This window comes from Colius striatus, chromosome 23 (assembly GCF_028858725.1).
Source record: "Colius striatus isolate bColStr4 chromosome 23, bColStr4.1.hap1, whole genome shotgun sequence".
Lineage (NCBI taxonomy): Eukaryota > Metazoa > Chordata > Aves > Coliiformes > Coliidae > Colius > Colius striatus.
The window spans coordinates 6,039,633-6,062,743 of NC_084781.1; the positions used below are offsets into that span (position 1 = coordinate 6,039,633).

At 52.9% G+C, this 23,111-nt stretch overlaps 3 protein-coding genes across 6 annotated transcripts; 2 read left to right on the forward strand and 1 right to left on the reverse strand.

The window, feature by feature from the left end:
* Positions 1 to 535: 535 nt before the first annotated feature.
* Positions 536 to 17,017, forward strand: MPZL2 (myelin protein zero like 2). Of its 3 annotated transcripts, XR_009820317.1 has the most exons (15): positions 536 to 1,622; positions 1,791 to 1,908; positions 4,180 to 4,306; positions 4,477 to 4,676; positions 5,300 to 5,487; positions 5,595 to 5,791; positions 6,410 to 6,524; positions 7,595 to 8,272; positions 10,213 to 10,490; positions 12,472 to 12,638; positions 12,880 to 13,090; positions 13,330 to 13,474; positions 13,903 to 13,984; positions 14,499 to 14,843; positions 16,965 to 17,017. XR_009820317.1 is itself a non-coding variant. In XM_062013993.1 (14 exons), the coding sequence occupies exons 9-13, from the start codon at positions 10,436 to 10,438 to the stop codon at positions 13,958 to 13,960; spliced, it is 636 nt and encodes a 211-aa protein (XP_061869977.1). In that variant the 5' UTR covers positions 536 to 1,622; positions 1,791 to 1,908; positions 4,180 to 4,306; positions 4,477 to 4,676; positions 5,300 to 5,487; positions 5,595 to 5,791; positions 6,410 to 6,524; positions 7,595 to 8,272; positions 10,213 to 10,435; the 3' UTR covers positions 13,961 to 13,984; positions 14,499 to 15,672. The 3 variants fall into 3 exon arrangements, 2 of the variants coding, with proteins under 2 accessions (XP_061869977.1, XP_061869978.1); XM_062013993.1 differs by lacking the exon at positions 16,965 to 17,017 and having other exon boundaries at positions 14,499 to 15,672; XM_062013994.1 differs by lacking the exon at positions 16,965 to 17,017 and having other exon boundaries at positions 13,906 to 13,984; positions 14,499 to 15,672.
* Positions 4,102 to 7,912, reverse strand: LOC104551755 (T-cell surface glycoprotein CD3 epsilon chain). Of its 2 annotated transcripts, XM_062013995.1 has the most exons (8): positions 7,834 to 7,912; positions 7,639 to 7,739; positions 6,480 to 6,500; positions 6,189 to 6,209; positions 5,475 to 5,672; positions 5,244 to 5,396; positions 4,744 to 4,790; positions 4,102 to 4,413 (listed from the first exon to the last, which is right to left on the reverse strand). In XM_062013995.1, the coding sequence occupies exons 2-8, from the start codon at positions 7,703 to 7,705 to the stop codon at positions 4,357 to 4,359; spliced, it is 564 nt and encodes a 187-aa protein (XP_061869979.1). In that variant the 5' UTR covers positions 7,706 to 7,739; positions 7,834 to 7,912; the 3' UTR covers positions 4,102 to 4,356. The 2 variants fall into 2 exon arrangements, with proteins under 2 accessions (XP_061869979.1, XP_010195441.2); XM_010197139.2 differs by having other exon boundaries at positions 7,639 to 7,866.
* On the forward strand, positions 15,906 to 22,781 carry MPZL3 (myelin protein zero like 3). Its single transcript, XM_062013992.1, has 6 exons — positions 15,906 to 16,001; positions 16,965 to 17,131; positions 17,807 to 18,017; positions 18,615 to 18,780; positions 19,575 to 19,638; positions 21,603 to 22,781. Exons 1-6 carry the CDS (start codon positions 15,935 to 15,937, stop codon positions 21,627 to 21,629), a joined length of 702 nt encoding a protein of 233 aa, XP_061869976.1. The 5' UTR covers positions 15,906 to 15,934; the 3' UTR covers positions 21,630 to 22,781.
* Positions 22,782 to 23,111: the final 330 nt, after the last annotated feature.

A 23,111-nucleotide genomic window follows, 5' to 3' on the forward strand; every position in this document is an offset into this window, starting at 1 on the left:
ATCCCCGCGCCCGCACCTGCATCCCGGTGCCCGTAACCACATCCCGGTGCCCGCACCCCCGTGCCCGCACCTGCATCCCGGTGCCCGTATCCCCGCGCCCGCATCCCCGCGCCCGCACCTGCATCCCGGTGCCCGTACCTGCATCCCCGTGCCCGCACCTGCATCCCCGTGCCCGTATCCCCGCGCCCGCACCTGCATCCCGGTGCCCGTACCCGCATCCCCGTACCCGCATCCCCGTACCCGCATCCCCTTGCCCACATCCCCGCGCCCGCATCCCCGTGCCTGCATCCTGGGGCCCGTGCCCGCATCCCCGTGCCCGCACCCCGCTGCCCGCGCCGCTGCCCGCGGCCGCCTCCCGGTGCCCGCGCGGTGCCGGTACCTCCGTGCGCATGCGCCGGCCGTGCCCGTGCCCGCTGCGGTGTGGTTGTTCCTCCGCGCCGCCAGGGGCCGCTGCCGCCGCCGCCAGCCCCGCCCACCGCCGCCCTTTAAAAGCTCCGCCGCCCCGGCCGCTTTCCGGCTCGCGCCGCTGACGTCATCTTAATGGGACGTACCGATGCGCACCCGCTGAGCTACCAGAAGGTTCCGCTGTGCCGCCGCCGGAGGATCCCGGGAAGGTCCCCGCCGAGCCCCGGGAGGGTCCCCGCCGAGCCGCCGCCGGAGGATCCGGGGAGGTCCCCGCTGAGTCCCCGGAGGGTCTGAGCCGCTGCCGGTGAGGCCCCGCCGAGCCCCGGTAAGTCCCCGCTGAGCCCCGGGAGGGTCCCTGCCGAGCCGCCGCCGGTGAGTCCCGCGGAGCCCCGGGAGGGTCCCTGCCGAGCCGCCGCCGGTGAGTCCCGCGGAGCCCCGGGAGGGTCCCTGCCGAGCCGCCGCCGGTGAGTCCCGCGGAGCCCCGGGAGGGTCCCTGCCGAGCCGCCGCCGGTGAGTCCCGCGGAGCCCCGGGAGGGTCCCTGCCGAGCCGCCGCCGGTGAGTCCCGCTGAGCCCCGGGAGGGTCCCTGCCGAGCCGCCGCCGGTGAGTCCCGCTGAGCCCCGGGAGGGTCCTCGCTGTGCCGCCGCCGGTGGGTCCCCGCTGAGCCCCGGTAAGTCCCCGCCGAGCCCCGGGAGGGTCCCCGCTGTGCCACCCCCGGTGAGTCCCGCTAAGCCGCCGCCGGAGGGTCCCGGGAAGGTCCCCGCTGAGCCCCCACAGGGTCTGAGCCGCTGCCGGTGAGTCCCAGCTGCGTTCCCGCTGAGCCGCCGCCGGAGAGTCCCGGTGAGTCCCCGCCGAGCCCCGAAGGGTCCTCGCTGTGCCACCACCGGTGAGTCCCGCTGAGCCCCAGCTGCGTTCCCGCTGAGCTGCCGCCGGAGGGTCCTGGTGAGCCCCCGGAGGGTCCTCGCCGAGCCGCCGCCGGTGAGTCCCGCTGAGCCCCGGGAAGGTCCCCGCTGAGCCGCCGCCGGAGGGTCCCGCTGAGCCCCAGCTGCGTTCCCGCTGAGCCGCCGCCGGAGGGTCCCGCTGAGCCCCAGCTGCGTTCCCGCTGAGCCGCCGCCGGAGGGTCCTGCTGAGCCCCAGCTGCGTTCCCGCTGAGCCGCCGCCGGAGGGTCCCGCTGAGCCCCAGCTGCGTTCCCGCTGAGCCGCCGCCGGAGGGTCCCGGTGAGTCCCCGCCGAGCTCCGGGAGGGTCCCTGCTGAGCCCCCGGAGGGTCTGAGCCGCCGCCGGTACGGGCCCGCCCCCGGAACTCGGCACCGGCCCGCCCCCGTGCTCCCGGCCCGCCCCGGGGCAATGCACTGCCGAGGCCGGTGGCTGGAGCTTCTCCCTACAGCGCTGCCCCGCCCCCCGCACGGAGCGGGCCTTGATGGGAGATGACGACCAGGAGAACAGGAGCAGCGTCTCCAGCAACCTGTTTGCCACCGTTTAGAAGCAGCAGCAGCAGCTGACAGGTACAAGGGAGGTTGGTGGCTCCCAGGGGGAGAGGGGTCACAGATGAGGTGTGGGGCACTGACAGTGTTGGTGTTGCAGGCACTGATGGAATAGCCACACAAAATAAACATCACTTGACCAAAATGCATGAATCTGTCTTGTATCTGGGTACCTTTGCACAGCACCTCCCCTTGGGGCCCATTTTCCTTCAGGCTGCCCCAGTGCTCTGTACCCTGCAGGTACAGAACCATTCCTGCTCTTCCCCAGGATGAGAGCTTCACTGGGCAGTTGGAGGCCAATTGTGGTGGCATTTCTGGCCACTGTATCAGAAGGGAAGCTGCCAGCTGCTCCTTTACTCATCATCACCATGATGGCTTCCCACATCTCTTCCCCATCAGGGTTTGGAGCAAAACCAGCTAAAAAAACATGACTGTCTGACAGCAACCTGGCATTTGTCCCTGTTGCTTGCCTAGTGATGGTTAACAGGTTAGAGACCTCCCCAGCTGAGGGGGTTTTGGTTAGCCAGGCTGACTCAGCCAACAGCATCTCAGAGCAGAACCTCTTTGGCTGAGGAAGAAGCCTGTGTTAGGACAGGCCCAGAGTGTTTCCTGTGCCCTGGGGACAGCTGGAGCTAGGCAGAGGTGGATGGGGTGATGCTGCTAGAAGCCCAGTTCCCAACCTTCCCAGTGGAGCTTGCATCCATGGAGAGGGTGAGTGTAGGGAGCATGTACTTGGCCATCCCCTCAGCAGCAGAAAGGGCAGCCAAGGTGATGATTTGGAGTTGGGTGCGAGGAGGTGAAAGGCAGCAGAATATAGAACAGAGCCTTTCCTGCTTGGATGTTTGTGCTGGGCACAAAGCCCATGGCTACTCTGATCTGATACCTCACTACTGCCAAGTCCAACTTCATATGCTGTATGAAGGGGATCCTGAGGTGCACAGTAAGGTAAGGGAACAGGAGGGTGCTGCCACCCTCCTGCCACCAATTGCCAGGCCCTCGCCCAGCACAGCTGGCATCTCCCATGCTCCAGAGCAGGTGGGTGACAGATGAACTCCACCTCAGCACCTGAGGCACAAAGACTTGGAAGGTGAGGGCTCCAGCTACTTATTTGTTACACACACTGGGCATACTATGTGGCCCCATAAAAATGGTGGCAGAAGCAGCGAGGTGCAGCTTGAGAGAACAGTTCAACCTTGTATAGCCTGAACTACTCACACCTCAATCCTGGCCATGGGCTGTATGGCCAGGCTGAGCAAGCAGTGCTGGGGCAGTGCTGTTCTGCAGAGGTTGACACTCAGCCCAGGGTGCTTTAGAGCTGCTGGGGTGAGTGCTCTGTGTATCTTGCAATCTCTCTCCTACATGTTTAGCACCTTGTAGGGTAAACCTTTCAAACCACATCCTGCAGGGTAAGCATAGCAATCTGGAGCATGAGACTCGCTGGGTGTCAGTCTCCCTGTGCTGAAACTCAGGCCTGAAACCACCCCCAGAGCTGCTGTTTCCTTTCTTCAAAGCTCTTGCTTTGCAGAGCAACAGAACTGTGGCTTGAGCAGCCAGTGTTAGAGCAGAAACCTCCCCAGCTTTTCAACGTATTTGTTACAGTTAGGCTGGATCTTTCCCAATGGCAAAGCAGCCTGCCATCCCTCTGCTACCACCCAGGCAGGGCTACGTAATGGAGCTGAAATAGGGAGAGAAAGGGCAGCAGCAGAGGACAAGTCATAAGAACCACTATGAGCAAAAGCTCTGGAAAATGAAACTCTGTCAGCAAGTGAACTTGTACACCACGCTCAAAGAAATGTGCTCGTCCTAGGCTAGGCTGGCACACCAGCCCAGATCTGTGTCTCTAGGGAAGGGCTGGGGGATGCACTGGTGCTCTCTGTACTGGCAGGAGCATTTTTCCTTTTCATAGAAAGCTGCTTGGATGGAAACATTTTCATTCAATGCATTAAAATGTCCCATTTTGGTTTTAATGTTTGAACTGTCTCTGCTCCTTTAATTACAATGGTGGGTAGGAAAGCCAAGATAGGCTATGAACATGAGAGAGAGACAAGATCAGAGGCCAGTCCCTCTGAGAAGGACCTGCCTGTTGCCCACTGGCTACCCAGGGAGGCAGAAGGAGCGAGGAAAAGTGCTCAGGGTGGAAATGAAGTGAGAGGGGAAACCAGAGCATGCAACTGGAGCAGAGAGAGAAGTGTGGGGGGAAAGGAGGCCAGGACCTACGAGTGAGGCTGCAGCCCTTTAATGAGAAGGAAAACTTCTCTTAACAATGTGCTTGCTTGTTTCTTTTCCCTGAAGTCCATCTGAAGGCCGAAGGAAGGCCTCAGGGTGGGACAGGGATGGCAGAGGGTGCCTGTCCTGTGAAGCCTCCTGCCTTACCCCAGAAGGCTGGGCCTCAGCAGGCCTCCAGAGACCCAGGATGGAGGTGAGCAGAAGCACTGAGCCCCTCTGTGCCCATTTGCCAGCCTGGCAACTTCAGAAGCCCCTGGACTCCAGGCCTGCATAGACCTCCCGCTGGCCTTTCCGGATGGGCTGTAGGAACAGGAGAGAGGTTAGTGTGGGAATCCTCACTGGCACACCCTCAAACAATGGTAGGGTCTCAGTCCACACAAACTGTGGGGAAAACCACCAGAGAGAGCAGGTGTGCTGCTGTGGGAGCGTGTGCAGGAAGCTGCCTTGCTGCTCCCCACTGCCTGTGGCAGCACTGCCAGGAGCGACTACACCCTGGAAACCTTTTACCTCTGCTCCTGGGAAAGATCAGAGGTCAACTGGTGCTTCATCAGAGAGCAGAAAAGGTAAGTCAGCTTTGGCTACCCCTCCCCAGCCAGCAAAGAGAGATGGAAAAATGCAGGTACTCCTTACCTCATAGTCTGGGTTTGGAACCGGGGGAGGACGCTGCATCTTCTGACCTGCACCAAAGAGAAGTCATCCTGGGTGATGACTGGTATAGCACAGCATGAGGGACTCTCACAAGGCTGACCCCAGGATAACATGTACTGTGTTACAGTTGACATGCACTGATTTATAGTTTACATCAGCCCCCAATGTCTAATCACGTGTTGTGCCTGTGGATCTGATTGTTGGTCTTTGCCTGAGGCAGCAGCCAGGCTCCTGAGCTGAGCACTGGCTTTGTAGTTTGCTCCGGCAGGGACCCAGAGCGCAGCAGCCTCTGAAGCCGTTTGCCCTGGGCAGGAAGCCTGTGGCACCAGCCATCCCCAGCCTGGGGCCAGAGGGCAGCCCACAGGCACAGGTGGGCCAGCAGCAGCACTGCTTGGCAAGGCTGCAAGCTCAGCAGGGACAAGGGTTTAGTTTAGTGCTTAGCACACACCATGGAGAGCAGGGAGGCCCACAGTGGCTCTTACCTCGTGGCCGGCTGCCGGTGCTACTGCTCGCTCTCCCCTTCCTGTCTTTGCTGAAGTAATAGACCAGAATCAGCACCCCAAAGGTGATGAGAAGATCTGCAGTGATGATCCCTGTCACTGCCAAGGTATCCAGCTCCTCACAGTTTGCACACACTGCCAGCAGGAGAGGTGAAGGAGCTCAGAGATGGACACTCTCTTTGCAGCCCATAGCCCAACTACTTTTCCACTCACCTCTGGCATTCAGGTACATTTCATGCTTCCTATTACCAGAGGAGCAACTGATGTTGGTAGGAGAGCTGTTGTGGTCCTCTATAACGTACTTCCTCTCCTTGGTGTCTGCCTTTATCCCAGTTACCTGCCAGGTTATGCTCTCGTCAGTCAAGGGACATGTGATTGTCACCGTGGTTCCAGAAATCTCCACCACGAAGTCTTTATGGGAAGATGGGACAAGAAGGGAAAGCAGCATTACCAACAGCTTCTGAGCAGTGTTTCCTGCCCACCCTTGATCCCACCATGGCAGATTGCTCTACAAAACCTTCGATTTCATGGTGAAGTGCAAATTCCCTCTGTATGTGCCCTCTGCCTGCACGCTTTCCTTTAGCTTTTCCCACTGGTTCTCTGCAACACCCAACAGAGCAAAATACTACCCCAGAGTGTTTGGCTGTGTCAGACAGCCTGGCCACCTGCCCCTCAGGGCTCTAATTATTCAAAGCCTTGCTGGTCCCTGCAAATGGCCCACCCTGCCTGGAGGCACTGACAGCAATTAGGTGCAACTTGGCACAGCTGATATTTCTGATTGGTGTTTACAGTAGCAAGGAAATCCTTTCCTCCTAAAACACTGCTTGAATTCAGGAATTTCCATCTGCTTTTCAGTCCTCACCTGTGAGGCATCTGTAGCCTTTATATCATGTTAAACAGTTAACAATACTGGTAAAATACACTTACCCCCCTGTGCTTCGGTCTCATCTGTAAAGGAGAGAATAGGAAGTGTTAATGACTTTTACTGCTTGTAGCTGTTGGGAAATGCCTGCCCTACCCTTGCTCAGGGGTCACTAGGGAAATTCACTAGGGCAATGCAATCAGTAACACAGTAACAATCAGTGCACAGGAAGATGTTCCTGTCCCACAATACCTGCAAAATCCAACTATTTCTATTTGACTTTTAGCCCTCACTTGTAAGACACAGTTGGTCTTTTGATGGTAGTGAATACTCAAGAATGCTGATAAGACACTTACCCTGCTGAGCTGCTGTGCCAACTGCAAAAGAAAGCATAGTAAGAGGTAAGTAATATAGCTGTTGCCATCAGACACCTTTCCTACTGGAAGCCTATCCTCTCTGAATTCAGCTGCTTGAAAGAGATGTTTCTACGCCTACATCTCCGTTAAAGGCATTAGAAACATTCTGTTAGCTGAGACAGGATGTTGTTTTGAAATGAAGCCTTTTCCTTTAGAAGCCATTTTTAACCCGAACTAACGCAGAATGGAAACTTCCAGACCCAGTTTAGAAAAAGGGCTTACAGCAAGCTGCTCACCCAGCAATTTTGCCTCATTGTGGACCAAAGACTGCTGGACAACCATGCCTGGTTTCTGCAGTAAGAACCACTGTCCTCTGCAGGAGTGTACTCCCTGGAGGATCGTGCCAGAGTTAATGCTGTAAAGCTATTTATCTATGTGAATTTTCTCTCTTGGTAGCTCCTTGAAGTGTCTAGAGCTGGAGTATTCCAGGAGCAGTTTTTAGGAGGTCTGAATCTGACTTGCAATTTAAAGATGTTGACAGAAAGCGAGAGAGGTAAATGAAGGAATGAGCTGTGTTCATGTGCTCGTTGCTGTTGCCTTTCCTGCTTTACAGTAGGAGCTACTTGCAGCAACATTGTAGATTTGAAATTCCCCAGAAGTGGGACTTGGCTGGAGAGAAGGGGATCTGATATTTTTTTCTCTATATAAGTTGAATTTAAATTTGAAACAGCAGCAGCTGTTGCTAAACTGAATGTTTTCAGTCTGCTCAAAGACCAGCAGCTGGTATTTGCAGCTATTGGCACAGTAGCTGTAATCTTATGATCTTTTCTTACAAACTTATCTCTCACAGTTACCAGCTTCGTTGTAGTATTTACAGATCCTCTGCACTCCATCCTAAACCAATTTTCTAGCCTGGTCAGTTCCAGCCTTGAAGATGGGAGTTGCTGCCACTCCCATGGGATTGCTCTAAATCTGAGCTGAAGATTTTAACTCATAAGCAGAAAATGGTTTAAGAAAAGTGAGCGAGTAAAGCATAAACCACTAAAAGTGAATTTCCAGAGCCTTTTAGTTCACACTGCTGCAAAGCCACTCACAGCCCCATGCTCTCTCCTCAGCAGCCCTGGGCAGGTCCCGGTGGGCTCCAGCCAGCTGTACTCACCCACACAGAGCAGGAGGCCCAGCAGAGGCAAGGACAGCTCCGACCTCATCCTGCCGTTCCAACTCATCTCGCTCTCCTCAGATGGGCATCACGGAGGCCGGCTGCCAGAGAAGAAAGAACACATCAGCTTTGCAAGTTCCATTTACAAGAAGAGAGGCTCAGGCTGTTTTCCCAGAACTGTGTGTGGCAACGGACCGAGCAGTGCTGGGGAGACGCGTTTCCAGTGCCAGCTGCAGCAGGCCAGGCACAGGGAACGTGGCTGCTGAAGTGAGCCCGGGCCAGGAAGTGCGGAGGCTCAAACGTCTTCAGCCCACGTCACTGACAACGAGGGGTGGCTGCTCTGTGGGGTGGCTGCTCTGCACCGGCCCCGTTCGCCTCTCAGGAGACCTGTTCCAACTGCCCCAGGAGCAGCAGGAGAGGTACATGAGCCTGGATGCCACTTGCTGTCGGGACCTGTCTAACAACATTTCAAAGCAAAGTGTCTCTGAAGTTCAAGCGCTGCCCTCCAGACAGGCCCTCGATGACGTGCTGTGCAGCCTTCGTACCCATGTTACAAATGGTACCCACCACAAAATCATCTTTATTTCTTTGCATCACCTTGATATCTGCCTTCTTCCCAGTCTAGCAGCCCATGGTAAGTGCTGAGGGGAAGGCTAAGGCTGTTCAGAGCATGCCTCTGTCCCACGAGTTGCTAAAAGCAGAAGGGCACATGGTGTAGCAAATGCACCCCGAAAGCCTGCACCATCCTTCCGTGCCCAGACCCCGTGCTCCAGCACCCCTGCCTGTCTGCAGCCTTTGCTGCAGCTCTTTTGGGATGGCTTCCCTGGGTTAGCTGCCCAGACCAGTGCTCTGGTCCCACTAGATGGGGCTCCTGCCTTTCCCTGCTTGCACACCGCTGCTCTCACTGACCTCAACACTGTGGGCCTTTAATTCAATTCTTAATAGTTCACCGATTGTTACCTGTCAGACCTTTCTTTTACTACCTTCTGTTTCAGGAGGAAAAATGAGCAAATTTATGTTACTACTAAGGGTGTCAGGGACATAGTTCTCTCTTAGCAGTTGGGGTGGGCACATTTTTAACCAAGATGCTGAAGGTTAGTAAAAGTCTGCAAGTCTGTAAACAGCACCTCATCCCAGCCCTGTGTGTTACTCCAGGGTGGTGTTGGTGCGAGCCACAGGCTTGGCACACGGCCAGGGTGGCCAAAAGGCTGTTCCAGCAAGAAACACCCTTGTCCTACTGGACCCTGCATGGGCTGCCTGAGGCTGAGACAGCGCTGTTATGCAGAAAGATGACATTAGGAGGCAGCAGCAAACTGACTGCAAGAGGTTTGTGGAGGACTGTCCCTCCTAGGAGGGACCTCAAGCTGGAGCAAAGGAGGGACGAGGGGAGTGCTCCAGGAGGAGGAGGAAGGAGTGGCAGACATTATCGGTGATAAACTGACAATAACAGCCATTACCTGTCCCCCTGCACTGCTGGGGTAGCGGGGAGGAGGTAGAGAAATGGGGAGCAAGAAGGTTGCTGAGTGGAGGGCTGGTGGGAGGATGGTTTTAATTGCCCAGCAGTAATGTTCTCATCATTCTACAGTGTTTTGTTTGGTTTCTTGTCATTATGGGTAGTGGGTTGAGTCTGTTTTGTTTGTGACCATGGTTGTGGGGGGAGCCCTCCCTGTTCATGTCTCAGTCCCCAAGGCCCTTTCTTGTGTTTTCTCTTCCCCATCCCACCATGGTGGGTGAGTGAGTGAGCAGCTGCGTGGGGCTTTGTTCCCAGTCAGAGCCTGCATCAGGGCACAGCACAAGGTGCCATTGCTCCGCTCTGTAGCTCTGGGTTGAAGGCAGCCCTTCCAGGCACCCAGAGGTGAGGGCATCCTCCCCTCCCAGTCCCTGCCGTGGCACCACTGCAAAGTACCATCGGTCACAACAAACACACTTAACCTGGGATGGCTTCTTGTAAATAGAGCACAGACCAAATACAAACACAGCCACAGCCAGCAGCAGCTCCTGCTCTTAAAGTGATTTATGGTCTTTGAATGCAAACATCCTTATTTTGCCAACACACGTGCAGGACTCAGCTCCCTGCTCTCACAGCTGCCATGTGCCAGGACAATATTTTGTGTTGCACTGAGTTTCTCTTGAACCTTGGGCTGCTACTTAAGCACAGAAGGTTTCCCTGCTGTGCCCTGGGACTCTTGCTGGACCAGCATAGTCTGGCTTTCCCAAGGGTTCTTCTGCACAATGGCTGCAGCCACGTCAGATTCTCACGCTCACTTCATTGCACCCTAGGCGCCTGTGTTTCAGGATCCTTCTGGATGTGTGTCCCCACAGACTGTCTGTTTTGGGTTGCTTTTTTTTTGAGTGCTTGCAGGTTTTTGTCAAACAAATAGTTGTTAATTCCTTCAGGTTGTCACTAAACACCTTCAGGCAAACTTTCTTTTAGGAGCAAAATTACCTCCCACGGAGGGGAGTGGTTTCAGATGGAAGCTGGGAGGAGGAATGATTGCAACACCAAAGAGCAAAGGAATATGGGAGGCAGAAGAAGTTCATCTCACCTTGAAAATCTCTCTCTTTTCTGTACAGCCCTGAGCTGTGCTGGCCGCACCTCGCCTTTCAGGGTGAGGGCAGGGAGTGCTCTCTGACTCAAGCAGAAAGGAGTTTGCCTCGCAGGCCAAGCTGAAGGGAATTTGCTCTGCTGTGCTGGGAAGGCTTTGAGAAACTCCTCTTTCATCTGGTTATCAAGAACACAGACCGAATTTCTGGTTCAGGTGCCGCTCAACCTGCGGAGCACGGACTTGTCTTCCCGATGCGCGGCCCCAGCTGGCTGGGTGCTGTGCTCCTCCTGGGGCTACAGCTCCGAGGTAAGGAAACCTGCTGCGCTCTGGCCTGACTGCCATCTTGACTTTCCTCTTCTGATCCCTTAATTACCGTCCTCGTTAAGGCAGCGACTTCGTAGAAGTCCCGGGTACTGTCGTGGACGGTTGCTGCGATTCCTTTGGTCCGGGGCTGGCTGCAAGCGACACCAAGTGCTCGAGTTTCTCTGACAAACAGGTTTAGGTGTGCTCAAGCGGAAGAAGAACACTGATCTCATTCTGAGCTCCAGTTACACATCTTTTCCTCTCCTGCCAGGAACCTGGACTTTACTCCTAGACGGTTTTTTTCCGCTGTCTTTGTTCCTAGACAATCAGAGATTGTTAAGCAGCACTGGGCTTAGATTCTTTATGCAACTGCAACTCCAGGCTGACAATAGACTGGCTTGATTTTCCCAGTGGTTTCTATCAATGCAGCTGCAATGCAAGAACCCCATGGCCTCACACCTTTCCCAAAGGCATCTGCAAAGGATATGCTCAGAAGCCCATCTTACAATAAGCAATTGAAACTTATTTCCCACCGTTGTTCTTTTAAAAGAGTTTAAAATGAAACAATCTGTCCCCAAATCTTTGGAGGAGAAACCTGATCTCTGCCAACAAAGTATTCTTCAAACGTTAACACCTTCAGTGTTTTGGCATTTCATTTTGTGCAAGGCAAGGAAGTCTTTGGTAACAAATTATTATCACAGACAGGAAATGCATCAGTTGTCTTTGTTACAAAGCCGTATTTTACAACCCCAGATAAGCTTTTTTCCCTTGTCTCGCGCTGGGGTGGGTTCAGTTAATCTTCCATCAAATTACTAGCATTTTCTTTTTGAGCTGGGTCAGAGGAACCTAATGAGGGCACATGGTCCAGAACAGGGAGGATTTTCCCTTTCAGTAGCAGCAAGACCTTCAGCTCAGCAGTGCTGCTCTGTGGAAACTAACCCCCATCTCAGAGAGCTGAAGGAGGAAAAGCAGGGACGTGCAGCGTTTTGGCAGCACCCATATGCCAGGGTGACTGAACTCAGTCTGGGACGGCTGGGCAAGCCAGCAGAGAGCTGGAGCTTGAGCCTGAGGGGCACCTTCAGCAACCTCTGGGGTTTCCTCTTTTTTGTGTTTCCCCTGACTCACTGCTGTCTTGCTGATGGTCTCTTTTGGGATAGCTTCGAGTTAGCGATGCATAACCTATTTTTGAAGCAGCAGCTGTGGTGGTTTGGGTAGCAGAGGATGTTTGTTTGATAAACAAATGGTAGCAGATTTACCTTAAGAATTTCCTGTTGAGTTCCTCAGCCTGGCTACATTTGACTGTAGTTGTCCAGATGGCTTATTAACCTTCTAACAGGCATTTCTTACATCAGTGATTGCAGTTTTCAGCATGGTGTGCAAGACACTCGGGCTGACAAGTGTATATACAGGTGTATGAAGGGAAGTTCCAGTCTTACTTGAAAGGCTGAAGAAATGTGCTTGGGGACTTGAGTGCAGCAGAGTGTAATCACTTGTGAACAGGACAAACACATGAAAAGTTACATAGTATTGTTAGTGCCAGTCAGGAGCAAGTGAATATTTAAGGAGGGGTGGCATTTCCAACAGCATTGCACCTCCTGAATGTCAAGTTTGCTCATGCCTGAAGAGAGACGTTTCCCCTAAAACAAAGCCTGTAGTCTCTTTAGGCAAGTCCTTTTTGCTATTCCTTTCTCAGCCAGTTATCTGACCTGTAAGGCTTTTAATGTGGAACCACAAAGATACAGAGATTAACCCAGCACTGTGCAACACAAAATGCACAAAGGATCTGGGGGATCTCCTGGGTTCTGCATAGACAGGATCCCCTCCCTCAGTAATCACATCACTGTGCCTGTGACTGCCTGTTAAACATTGATTGAGGGAGATAAGGCAAGCTCCCCTGTAGACTAAATGCAGATAAGGAAACGTGATAAGCTTGCTCTCAGACAGGAGTTTTCTTCCCCTCTAACCTCTGCTGTTTTCCCTGCAGCACTGTGGCCTGTGGCAGCCGTGGAAGTTCACACTTCCAAGGAGGTGGATGCTGTGAATGGCACTAACCTTCGGTTAAGATGCACCTTTTCCAGCAGCAGCCCTATCAGCCAGCAGCTGTCTGTGACCTGGAACTTCCAGCCCGAGGACCTGAGCGCTCATGAGCCAGTAAGTGAGGCTTTTATGCTCTGTGTCACTGATGCACACTTGCCCAGACAAGGCCTAGTGCTGGCTCAGCCTGGTGACTGAAAGGCACCGGGCCCCAGTTCAGCCGAGAGCAACTGCATCAACGCAGCTCTCTGCAGATTAGGCCACGTGTCTCAGCCAGTACAGCCCCGCTGTCACGGGCTGCTCCTGTCACAAAGACCTCACAGTGTGTGGGAATGATGGCTTCCTCCCTTTCCTGTAGGTGTTTTATTACCTGAAGGAGCCCTACAAGCTGTCTGCTGGACGCTTTAAGGAGCGAGTCACCTGGGATGGGAATATCGAGCGCAATGACGTTTCCATCATCATCTGGAACCTGCAGCCCACTGACAACGGGACGTTCACCTGCCAGGTGAAGAACCCCCCAGATGTCGATGGCAAAATTGGTGAAGTGCGCCTCAGAGTTGTGCAGAAAGGTGAGAGGCCAAGAAACCCCCCCCCCGGAGCTCCTGGGAACGTAGGCACTGCGAAGCATCGGCAGGTCTTCCTCCAGACTTGGGAAAACCTATCAAAGAGAAACGATGATCAAGAGAAAGCAGGAGGGTGGCTCATGGATACGAGGGGGAAAGAAGCCCGAGGAAAGGTTTTATTCGGGGATGCAGGCTGCCTGCCTCATGCTGACAGCCCTCTCGTTTGTTTCTCTGTCTCCCTGCAGTGCACTTCTCAGAAGTCCACTTCCTGGCGGTGGCCATTGGGTCTGCCTGTGTCCTGATGATCATCGTGGTGACAGTTGTGATTGTCTGTCGTCACCGGCGGAAGAAAGCACAAGAGAAGAGGCTCAAGGCGGCAGACACTGAACTGTAAGGACAGGGGAGAGAGAAAGGCTGCTGGGAAAGCTTGTCAGATATAACTTTAAAGCTATTCTGAATCATTGGCTCGGGCCCTAGACTAAGCATCTACAATGCAAAACTGCCAGCACAATTAGCAGTAATTGGCTGCTTACTTGCTGTCAGAACAGAGCCCCAGGATGAACAAGCTTTGGAGTCCTCATTTTGCTCTCGCCCTTGACAGTGGCTCCTCACTCAGAGGAACTGCCAGCTGTGGTGGTTGTTGGCAAGTGATCACACTGTTCTTTCCCCCACGACCAGACACTGGTCACCATGCATGTCGTGTGCTTATCATCATATAAACTTCTTTCATATGTTATGTGTAACTCAGGTGACTCTGCTGCTCAGAATATCTGACACTCATTTGCACTCTTTTCCTTTCTTTTTCTGTTTTATAACAGCAGAGAAAAGGAGAAACTGAAGGTTAAAGAAAAGGAAGCCATTCCATTAGAAGACTAGAGGTGTTTGGTGTATACGACACAGGTATCCCCTCATTCTCTAATGAACGTCTCAGCAGTTGCTGCAGATTTCCTAAGACAGTCTTGGGGGCATTTCACATCTGTGGTCGTGGTAGCCATAAACACAAACAACTGAGACCACAGTCACACTTTGATCTTAAGGAGCCTTCAGAGAGTCAGACGACTGAAGAGGCAGGGCAGCCAGAAGAGATTTCTCTACCAAAAATACTGAGGATCATTGTCAGGAGAGCTGCTGTTGCTGCTTTCTGTGACCTGCCTGCTTTGTGGATAAACAGCAATGGATTCATTTCTTTTCACCAGTTTTGAATCTGCTTTTTGATTGATTTAATCTGCATTGGTTTTCAATTGCTGCAGGAAGGTTGAGACTGTTTTCAGATTTGCTGGCTTTGCTGAAACGTTTCAGCTTAATTCTTACCCACTCAGTTTCTGAGGTCAGCAGTTGCCTCTAGTATTTTTGGGTTTGACAGTAACCCTGAGTAATGAATCTTCTTTGTTTTTCTTGTAATTTTTCTTTTTAGGTACTTGTAAAGCAGCTGGTGAAAGCTTGTAATTTGGGATGTTTGAACAAAGCTGAACTACAGATGCCTCACGCTGCAAGCGTGGTATCCCTGCTCAACCTGAAATTCTTGCAATGGATGAGAATGACGTGAAGTTGTGAATTTCCTTCAGTCAGTGAGGCAAAGGGGGAGGAACTCCCACAAACAAGGAACTGTTTTGAATCTTCACACCTGCACAATGTGTAGAAAGCTCCTCTGAAGATGGAAAAATGCCCAAAGACTTGAACAAACTGCCACAGTGGCTGACTGAACAGAGTCTTTCAAAATGTGTGAGCAGACCTGCTCATGGACCTTAAAAATTGCAAGGTGCCCTATTTTTCCTCCCTCAGAATCCTCTTTGACACCATAACAGCAGGACTGTGTGAGGGACGAGAGCAGCAGCAGCCACTTGCTACACTGTAAAGCTCTTTGCTACTTTAACTGGGAAGTATTACAGTTGGGGAACGCTGTTACTAGGGATAATGTTTACTGGGGGCTGTGTTTCATATTGCTCTCTTGCAGTTTCAGTAGTCATTGTACATATGGCAGCTGAAGCCCCTGCCTGCTGCTGTGCAGTGCCCGGCCCTGTGCTGCGGCCGCTCTCCTTTTCCCCCTCCTGCTCTGCCATATGTCCCTTGGCCTTGCCCCACGTACAATGGAGCCACACACTGTGCTGCTTTCCCCTGCTCAGCAGCATTGCCACAAGTCTTAGGCACCCCAAATCTTTGGCTGGCAGGGGCTGCTGGAGTCCGGCTCCCGGGTCTGCCCTGAAGCCGTGCTGCGCCTGTCCCGCCGCTGTGGGCCGGGGTAGTCATTCCATGGCTGCCAGCGTGGTATTGGCCTTCCACCACCAGCACCCCTGTCTCTTTGGGTGCTGTTTATCGCCCCGGTGCCCACCAGCCCACCTTGCCTCTGTGTTTGATGTGCTTCCTTAGCCCAGACCCCGTGCTTCCATCTGTCTGACCTCTGTAAGCCACCTGAGGCCCCAGCTCTTTGCCAGGGCCGAGCTGTTACAGCCCTTAACCAGCACCCACTCCAAACGCCAACCTCCCCGCTTCGCCGCTGTCTGTATGATGCAATGTGCTGGCCGCATTATCTGTTTGTGTAGCTTCGTACGGGACCACGAACGTTAAATAAATGTACCTGGTGGAGCGCAGCGCTGGCGTGGTGCTGTGAGGCGGGGGCGGCGCGGCCCGCCGCAGCCCGGGCCCGTCCAGCCGGAGGGCATTCCGCTCCGGAGCGTACCGAAGCTCGGGCAGGGGCCGTCCGGGGGCTCCAGGTGAGCGGCGCTGCCGCGGCCCCGCTCCGCCTCCGCCCGGCCCAGGTGTGAGGAGCGCCGCCGCCATCTTGCGGCCGCCCCGCCCTCACCTGCGCTCCCTCAGGTGAGCCGCCATGTTGCGGCCCTGAGCGCGGCCGGGATGAGGCGCGGCGAGGCGGCGGCCGGCCGCCCGCTCCTCCTGCCGCGGGGGACTCTGCTTCTGCTCGGTAACGGGGCGAGCCGGCTGCGGGGGCTGCCGGAGCGGCGGGGGGGAAGGACCCGGGCGTGCGGTGGGGGCTGTGGGCGCGGAGGCCGCGGGAGGGGCCGTTCCGGAGCTGGGGGCGGCTGGTGCGGGGCACGGCGGGCAGCTGCAGAGCTCCGTCCCGCCGCGGGTACCTTTGTGCCGCCTCTCAGGTCTAGTGAGCTGCGCTCGAAATGTCGGGGCTTTCGGCTGGTAGCGAAAGGGGGTGTTAGCGGGACCCCCCGTGTTTTACAGTGGTGGCCGCGGATCGGAGGCGCAGCCCCAGAGACCCGCAATGGGACTGGCAAATCTGAGTAGCAATCCGTGCCTGCTCCGTCGGAGCCTGCACAGCAGAGCAGCCAGGGCAGACCTTCCTGCAGGGTAACGCCGTGACAGAGCTTCTTAAGACAGGGGCAGGGGATTCGTGAAAGGGGGGACTGAAAGGATGCTCTTGCTGAGTGCAAGGCAGGCTGGCCTCGTCCCTGTCTGGAGCACTACAGCAGGAAAATGAGGCAGAAGTGGTTGCACACTCAAAAACGAGTAGTAAGAGTACTTGCTGCTGCAGGGTGACTCTATGCACATGCAGTTCACTGGCTCTGTCACTATAGGGCAAGACAGGCAGAGCTAGAAGTACCTTGGAGTAGTCTAAAGTTGGCACTTTGCAAGTCTTCAGAGAACCAGCTGATTTAGTTTCTCAGCTGTTTATCTCCACAACTCAATACCTGGCAGCTTTGGTGGTGTTTTCCAGATAAACAATTTGGACTGGTTCTGATCCCACAGAGATCAGGTTGGGGAAGTGGTCTGCTCCTCTTTACAGAGGCAGTGATTGCTGAGTTTCAGTCTTTGGACTGTGGTTGACCTGTGCATGCATCGATCCCTTTGGGACACCATCGCTCCCACGTCTCACAGATAACAAACTAATCCTTGTCGTTTCTGCTTGTTCTGGCAGGTGTCTGCAGCGCTCTTTCCCTGGAGATTAGAGCCAGTCCTAAAGTGCGAGCTTTCATCGGTGAGCAAGTGTCGCTGAGATGCTCATTCACATCCAGTTCCCCCATCAGTGAGAGCCTGACGGTAGACTGGACGTACCAGCCCCTCAGTGGTGGCCAGATGGAGTCAGTAAGTGGAACAGGGACTCTTTTTCTAGTGGAGACTGACCAGACCTTGAGTCACGGTCAAAATCCAGTGATGTTTTTTCCATTTGCCTTTCTGTGCTGCTTTATCACTTTGGAGTCTGAGGCTCTCATTGTCACCTTCTTTTCCACTGAAGCTGCTTTAGTGTTGTTTGGGTAAAAAAATAGTCTATATAAATGCAGAATGGCATAATGATGACCAAACAGGGAAACTGGAGTTTGACACAAGTGCTGTATTGCTCACTGCAGCTGTGACAGGATAAAGTGTTTGTGGTAGCTTTCTTGAAGCGAGCTCTGTCTATAGTTCTTTTGTGCAGTGCTGCTGATGTACCTTTGAGTGGCAAGAAGATGTGTGCAATGACAGTCTGGATTCAGTGGTGATGGCAGCCTCTAAGGTTTATGGGCTGCCCCTTGCTGGTTTGTTGACACCACTTTGAAATCAAAGCATAAATACATAAGCCTGAAAGCCCACTGAAAGTCTCAAGGTGGAAACAGAACATGCACATCTTGGGGGAGTGTCCATGACTTCTGCTGCCAGAGAGTTTGAACTTGTATCTGGAACAGAAGGGTGGTGGGTTGTATGAAGTGAGGTCTGCTAAGTCCAGCTCAGTTTGCTTTCCTAGAGGAGCGTTTGAGTGGAACACTTCTTTTCTTTGTCTAGATCTTTCATTACCAGTCTGTCCCGTACCCCACATCAGTGGGCAAGTTCAAAGACAGGATATCCTGGGTGGGGAACGTTGCCAAGGGCGATGCTTCCATCGCTATCCAAAACCCAGCAGTGAGTGACAACGGGACGTTCATCTGCAGCGTGAAGAACCCTCCGGACGTGTACCACAACATCCCCCAGACCACGCTGGTGGTTACTGAGAGGGGTAAGCCTCCATTCCCACTGCAGGGCCTCGCCTCTTGAGGTTTGCCAGCATCACACATCACGGCTCAAATGGGTTCCCTGGAGCTCCGGGTTAGAATTCCTTGTTAACCCTTCTATCTGAGCTACATACGTGGAGCTGTTGAGTTATTGGGGCAGGAAGGAGCAGAGGAAGCTGTGATGGTAAAAGAAATGAAGTGTGTGCATTGGCTCAGGGGTTCTGGTCTCCACATATTGCAGCAGTAGAACAAGGAAACATTTAGGAAATGCAGGTCTGAAAACGTCAGGTCACAAGCACTGAGTGTGAGCAGTACCTCCCTCGTGCCCTGCTGTGACAACTGCCCTCAATTTGCAGCTCATGTGCCAATAGGCCTGTGTTGTGACCTGCATTCCTCTGTAGTTTTTGCATATAAAGCACCCTTCAGCGTTGGACCTGTGACAGGAATCCTACAGATCCAGCCACAAGCTGTTTCAGACCTGCCAGCTCTGTGCTTCCTGTGCAGAGGCTGACACCCTGTGTCCTGGGTGAAGGTCTGGCACAGACACCTGAGGCCAGATTTTGCTGGTGGTAGAGCTGGGCTGCTTTTTGTCTCTCCTGCAGGCCTTTTCTTCCAGCTGACTTCGGCGTCGCTGCTGTCCATTTTAGTGTTTCTCCCTTCCATCCTTGTGGTCATTGTGCTGCTGGTGAGGATGGGAAGGAAATTCAGAGCCATCAAGGAGAAAACAAAATCTGGCTGTAAGAAATCCTCCATCGAAGTGTCTGATGAGTAAGTTCTGGCTGCAGCCTAAAGCCTGGGTTTTTCCTTTGGCCTGTTGACAGGGTTCCTCGGCTGACCTCTGTTACGCAGCTCTCAGGGGCTGCACTTCAGTCACTGAACTCCACTTCCCTGTGAGTGCAGTTTAGGCAGTGGTCAGAAAGCTTTGGAAAATCCCTGTGTTGGAGCCCAAGCTGAGTGCTCCACATCCCCTTTTTCTGTCGGTCGTGTGAGGAACCGAAGCAGTTTAGGGTTGGAGAGTCTTTCACTTCCCCAAGGGCATTTATTTCGGCGTCAAGCAGCACGACACGTTGCTGATGTTGGCTTTATGTGTTGCATTTTGGCACGATATATCCATAACAGCCAAACAAACCAAACGCTACCAGGTGGTTCCCCTGTGATGGCCTGAGAAGGGATGCCACGCACTGAAGCCTTGGAGACTGCATTCCCTTCTAAACCGGAGAGGAATCTGTTGTGGAAGGGTTCAGTGTGAGGATGGGGAGGTGATGCCACGGCTCCTTGCAGAGTGTTCCTCCACATGGTCTTGCAAAACGGGGCTTTAATACAGTGTTGTGGTCAATTGTGTAAGATCTGCAGGCAGATAGCAACCCTTGTGCTATTCTTCCTGGCACTAAGAGTGATACCTGCCTTCCAAACAAGGGAGCTGGCAAGCTTTATTCGCTTGGGGTTTGCTGTGCGGAGCCAAAGTTCAGTTCAGTGTGGCAGCACTGGAATTCCCAGTCCATAGCAGACAGTAGCACAGGTTTGGGGGGAAGGTCCAACCTAACCCAATGCTTTTCCTGCAGGCCTGAGCGTGCAGAGGCAGATGGCTGCTTGGGGAAGCTCAAAAACTGGTGTCTGGCCTGCGTGGTAAGTGAAAGCTGGGGCTTTATCAGTGGTTTTGTTGACTTTGATGCTCAGAGGAGGTGCTAAAAGCAGCAGGTAGAGCTAGTCCTAACCCCCCTGGACGTGGAGGAAGTGTCCCAGATGGCCTAGGCTTGCGCTGCCTAGTGTTTCCCCCATCTGGGCTGTGGGGGCTGAGAACTGCCGGTGGTGTTGCGTGACTCGTAGGGGAAGTGGTCTCGACAGGGACCAACTTGATTTGCCATGTGACTGTATTGAAATCAAAGCTGACAGTCTAGGATGAAAATTCAGAAGGTGAAGAGTTGGCTGCTGTGCTGTGTAGGCTCTTTAAAGGCTCTGCAAAACCATTTTGGGATTGGCAGTACTGTGGTGGGGAATGGAAGCACTGATGCCTCAGTCCACTGTGTCTCTTGCAAAGGGGTGCAGCCTTGCCTCTTTTCTGGAGATCTGCCTGCTCAGGCTGTTTTCATCACAACAGAATGCTGCTAAACCCCTGTGGTCTGTTTGTCTCTGGCTTTTTGTTTGCTTTGTTTTGTGAAGTGGTGGTTGTCTTCTAATCCTGCTGGTTCACTCCCAAGCTTGTGCTAATCAGATGTTTTGGAAGTACTGAATGTTTTTGTCACCTGCTGTACTTGTTTGGTAAAATGTGCCTCTAACTTCTGCGTGCTGGCATCAGCAGCCACAGCCAGGAGTGTGGCACATTCCAAAGCTCACTAATACGCCTAATTTGAGAGCGTTTTGCATTTCTTCCCCGTGTACTGCAGAGCAAACTTTCCTCAGACACACCTTTACATCTTGTATATGTGATCAGGAAGCATGTTAAAGAGGATTTGAACGTGTGTTGCTTGGTTCATTGTATTCTAGCTCTCCATTCACTGTATTCTAATGCCAGTGGTGCGTTAGATGCGCTAAATGCACGTTGGGACGGGGATGTGCCAATCGTTTCTACACTGTAGCAGACACAGAATAAAAACTGAGCAATTCTACAAGGCACAGATGGCATCTTTACAATTCTGCAGAAGACCCAGCAGTTACAGTGAAACAGTATTGGGAAAGAGAGTTTTGAGAGGTGCAGAGAGCAGCAAGTGCTGTGCTGGAGAGCAGGGAGGAACCACTGCCTTGCTGTAGGTGGGCAGAGTGGGGAGGATGGGAGGCTCAGTTCAGTGAGACAAATGCAACCAGGCAGTTGGAGCATTAAAAATGGTGAAATGACTTCTGAGCCTCTGAGAGAAGGCACTTTTGAATGCTATATATAATCCTGCTGCTTTCACATTGAATATTCTGTCATCTGTTTGATACCTGGCTTTCTGATATTGCCACATTTACCTTACTCTGCCTCTGGACATCCCGTCCCACTCACTTTAATGAGTCTCTAGTTTTGAGGCTTCTGTAATGTGCTTAATGTGTTACTCAATAGCTGAAACTGCAAAGCCAGAGAAAGCAGTTTGGGCTTAAAAATGGCTGCAGAGGTAGTGGAGTGTCCCTTCTGGAGCTGTGAGGTTTGAGTTTGTTTCAAGTGAGGAGCTGCAGAGCTGGGTTGTGGGGATGCTGTGAAACAATCACTGTGGTTAAAAGAATAGACACAAGGCTCTGAAAGGCTGTGGTTGGTCACAGCTGAAAAACAACAGCTTGTGCTGCTCCAGACCTTGTCTGTAGGGACTGGTGCTGCTTTGAAAAAGATAGCTGGCTGCATCCTACGGTTCATCTTTTGCTTGCACTTTAGCTGCTGCTTCTCTTAGACCACACTTCACAGGTTGGTTATGCAGTGGCAATCTGTCTGGGTGTCTGCAGTCAATCAAACAAGTGTTCATAGGGGTGCGAGTCCTGTGGCTTATTCCAGCCCAGCAGCGGTCAGGAAAGTGTTCTGGCTCCTGTCAGGGGCCCAGCAGCCTCCACACCTTGTGGAACTCGTACGTAGGTTCACATCTTCCTACCTAGTGGCAAATTGTCTCTCCATGCTCCCTGTTTAGGACACGGATGAGGAAGACCCGTACTGACGACAGACTAAAGCTGTGGATACAGAACAGAATCTCAGCACTGAAAGTCACGGTTAGATGGGTCCGAAGGCTGCTGGATAACCAGTGCAGATTGAAGGAGCTGCTCTAATCTTGCTAAACTGGAAGAATAATGCCACAGGGTAATTCACTTCTGCTTAAGCACAAAATAAGGACTCTTGAAACCTTCCTAATTTATTGGGAGCAAAAAAAATTCTCTGCTGACCTCACTTGTGCAGTGCCTACAGAGACCTCAGTGCCTTCTGCTGCACAGCCTGTTTTCCTACCAGCAGTCTGACAACTCTTCTTGCTCAGTTTACTTGCAAATGTGTTTCCTTTACCACTGGGGCCATCCCTCCTTCCCCGTGCCCTGAGTCGGACCTGCCCGCTGCACAGGCTGCCCCACGCACCTCCGCTCTCTCGGGTCACCCCCACGGGACACCGACAACCTTCTCTCAGTTCTGTGGAATGTATTTCCTAAGGACTCCAAACACTTTGACTAAATATATGGCATCCTTTGTCTTGGAGCAAAGAGAGCCTACTGCTTTTAGTTTAATCTGGTTTAATCTGCCACCTAATTACAGAGTCAGTGTTTTGTTCCTGCTGGTTTCTGGTTCTGTTTTGAAGTCACCAGCTGCACCGTGGTGTTACCTTACATTGTCCACTTTTCTCTTCCCTTTTCTTTGGTGTTACTGTTTGTCCAACAGCTGCATCTCTGGGTACATCTCCTTCTGCTTGTAGAAGTGAAGCACCATTCATATAAACCTGTTTTTTAGGTCAGAAATGCAAATGGGGACTCTGTATCTGGGGAAACATAACCCCATCTACCTCAGCCATTGGCTCAAGCAGCATCCAAAGGAACGTTCCGTGTTCAGAACAACAGTCCCATCCCTCCTCGCTTGTAGATACTGTTTTAGGGAAACAGCTAAACATGCATCACTGCTGCCTGGAAAGAAAGAGAACTTTCAGCAGCCTGATCTGATAAAGCAGGCAGCAGAGAGCAGTGGGATTATCTCTGCTCCATACCTAAGCAGCTGCTGTTTCCCATGTCCTTTCTGTGGGCAGCTTTGGGCAGACAGTCTCCTTTCCCGTGTGTGGTGTAAGTTTACTGTTGACTTTGATGTGCCATTACCAATAAATGACTTGGTTCCTTTCTGGGCTGTGCATTTCTTTGGCTCAACGTAGTTGAACTCCTAAACCTGCTGTCCTGAGTTGTTGCTGTAGATGTAGAAACTATCACATCATGATGGGCAGAGGTGTTCAGGGAACAGATGTAACTCAAAGGGGAACACATGCTGAGTCCAATATACCTGCCTTTGGGAGCTCTGTGCTCTACACCTGCCAATTTCAGGTATGTCAGAGTTCCTGACTGCAAAGCAGGTTAGCTGTAGGCCTGTGTCTCCAGAGAAATACTTGATAGTAGGCTGGAGAAAAATGTGACATTTAGGAATCTTGTGCCTCCTGATGACACAATGTCTCTCCCAG

Coding starts and splice junctions, on each gene's coding strand:
- MPZL3 (XM_062013992.1), top strand. CDS start 15,935: ATGAGGCGCGGCGAGGCGGCGGCCGGCCGCCCGCTCCTCCTGCCGCGG. Junction 16,002..16,964: donor GGGGACTCTGCTTCTGCTCG/GTAACGGGGCGA, acceptor TTGTTCTGGCAG/GTGTCTGCAGCGCTCTTTCC. Junction 18,781..19,574: donor TCCATCGAAGTGTCTGATGA/GTAAGTTCTGGC, acceptor CTTTTCCTGCAG/GCCTGAGCGTGCAGAGGCAG.
- LOC104551755 (XM_062013995.1), bottom strand. CDS start 7,705: ATGAGTTGGAACGGCAGGATGAGGTCGGAGCTGTCCTTGCCTCTGCTG. Junction 5,673..6,188: donor TGAGACCGAAGCACAGGGGG/GTAAGTGTATTT, acceptor CTTCCCATAAAG/ACTTCGTGGTGGAGATTTCT. Junction 4,414..4,743: donor TTCCAAACCCAGACTATGAG/GTAAGGAGTACC, acceptor CTGTTCCTACAG/CCCATCCGGAAAGGCCAGCG.
- MPZL2 (XM_062013993.1), top strand. CDS start 10,436: ATGCGCGGCCCCAGCTGGCTGGGTGCTGTGCTCCTCCTGGGGCTACAG. Junction 10,491..12,471: donor CCTGGGGCTACAGCTCCGAG/GTAAGGAAACCT, acceptor TTTTCCCTGCAG/CACTGTGGCCTGTGGCAGCC. Junction 13,091..13,329: donor CCTCAGAGTTGTGCAGAAAG/GTGAGAGGCCAA, acceptor GTCTCCCTGCAG/TGCACTTCTCAGAAGTCCAC.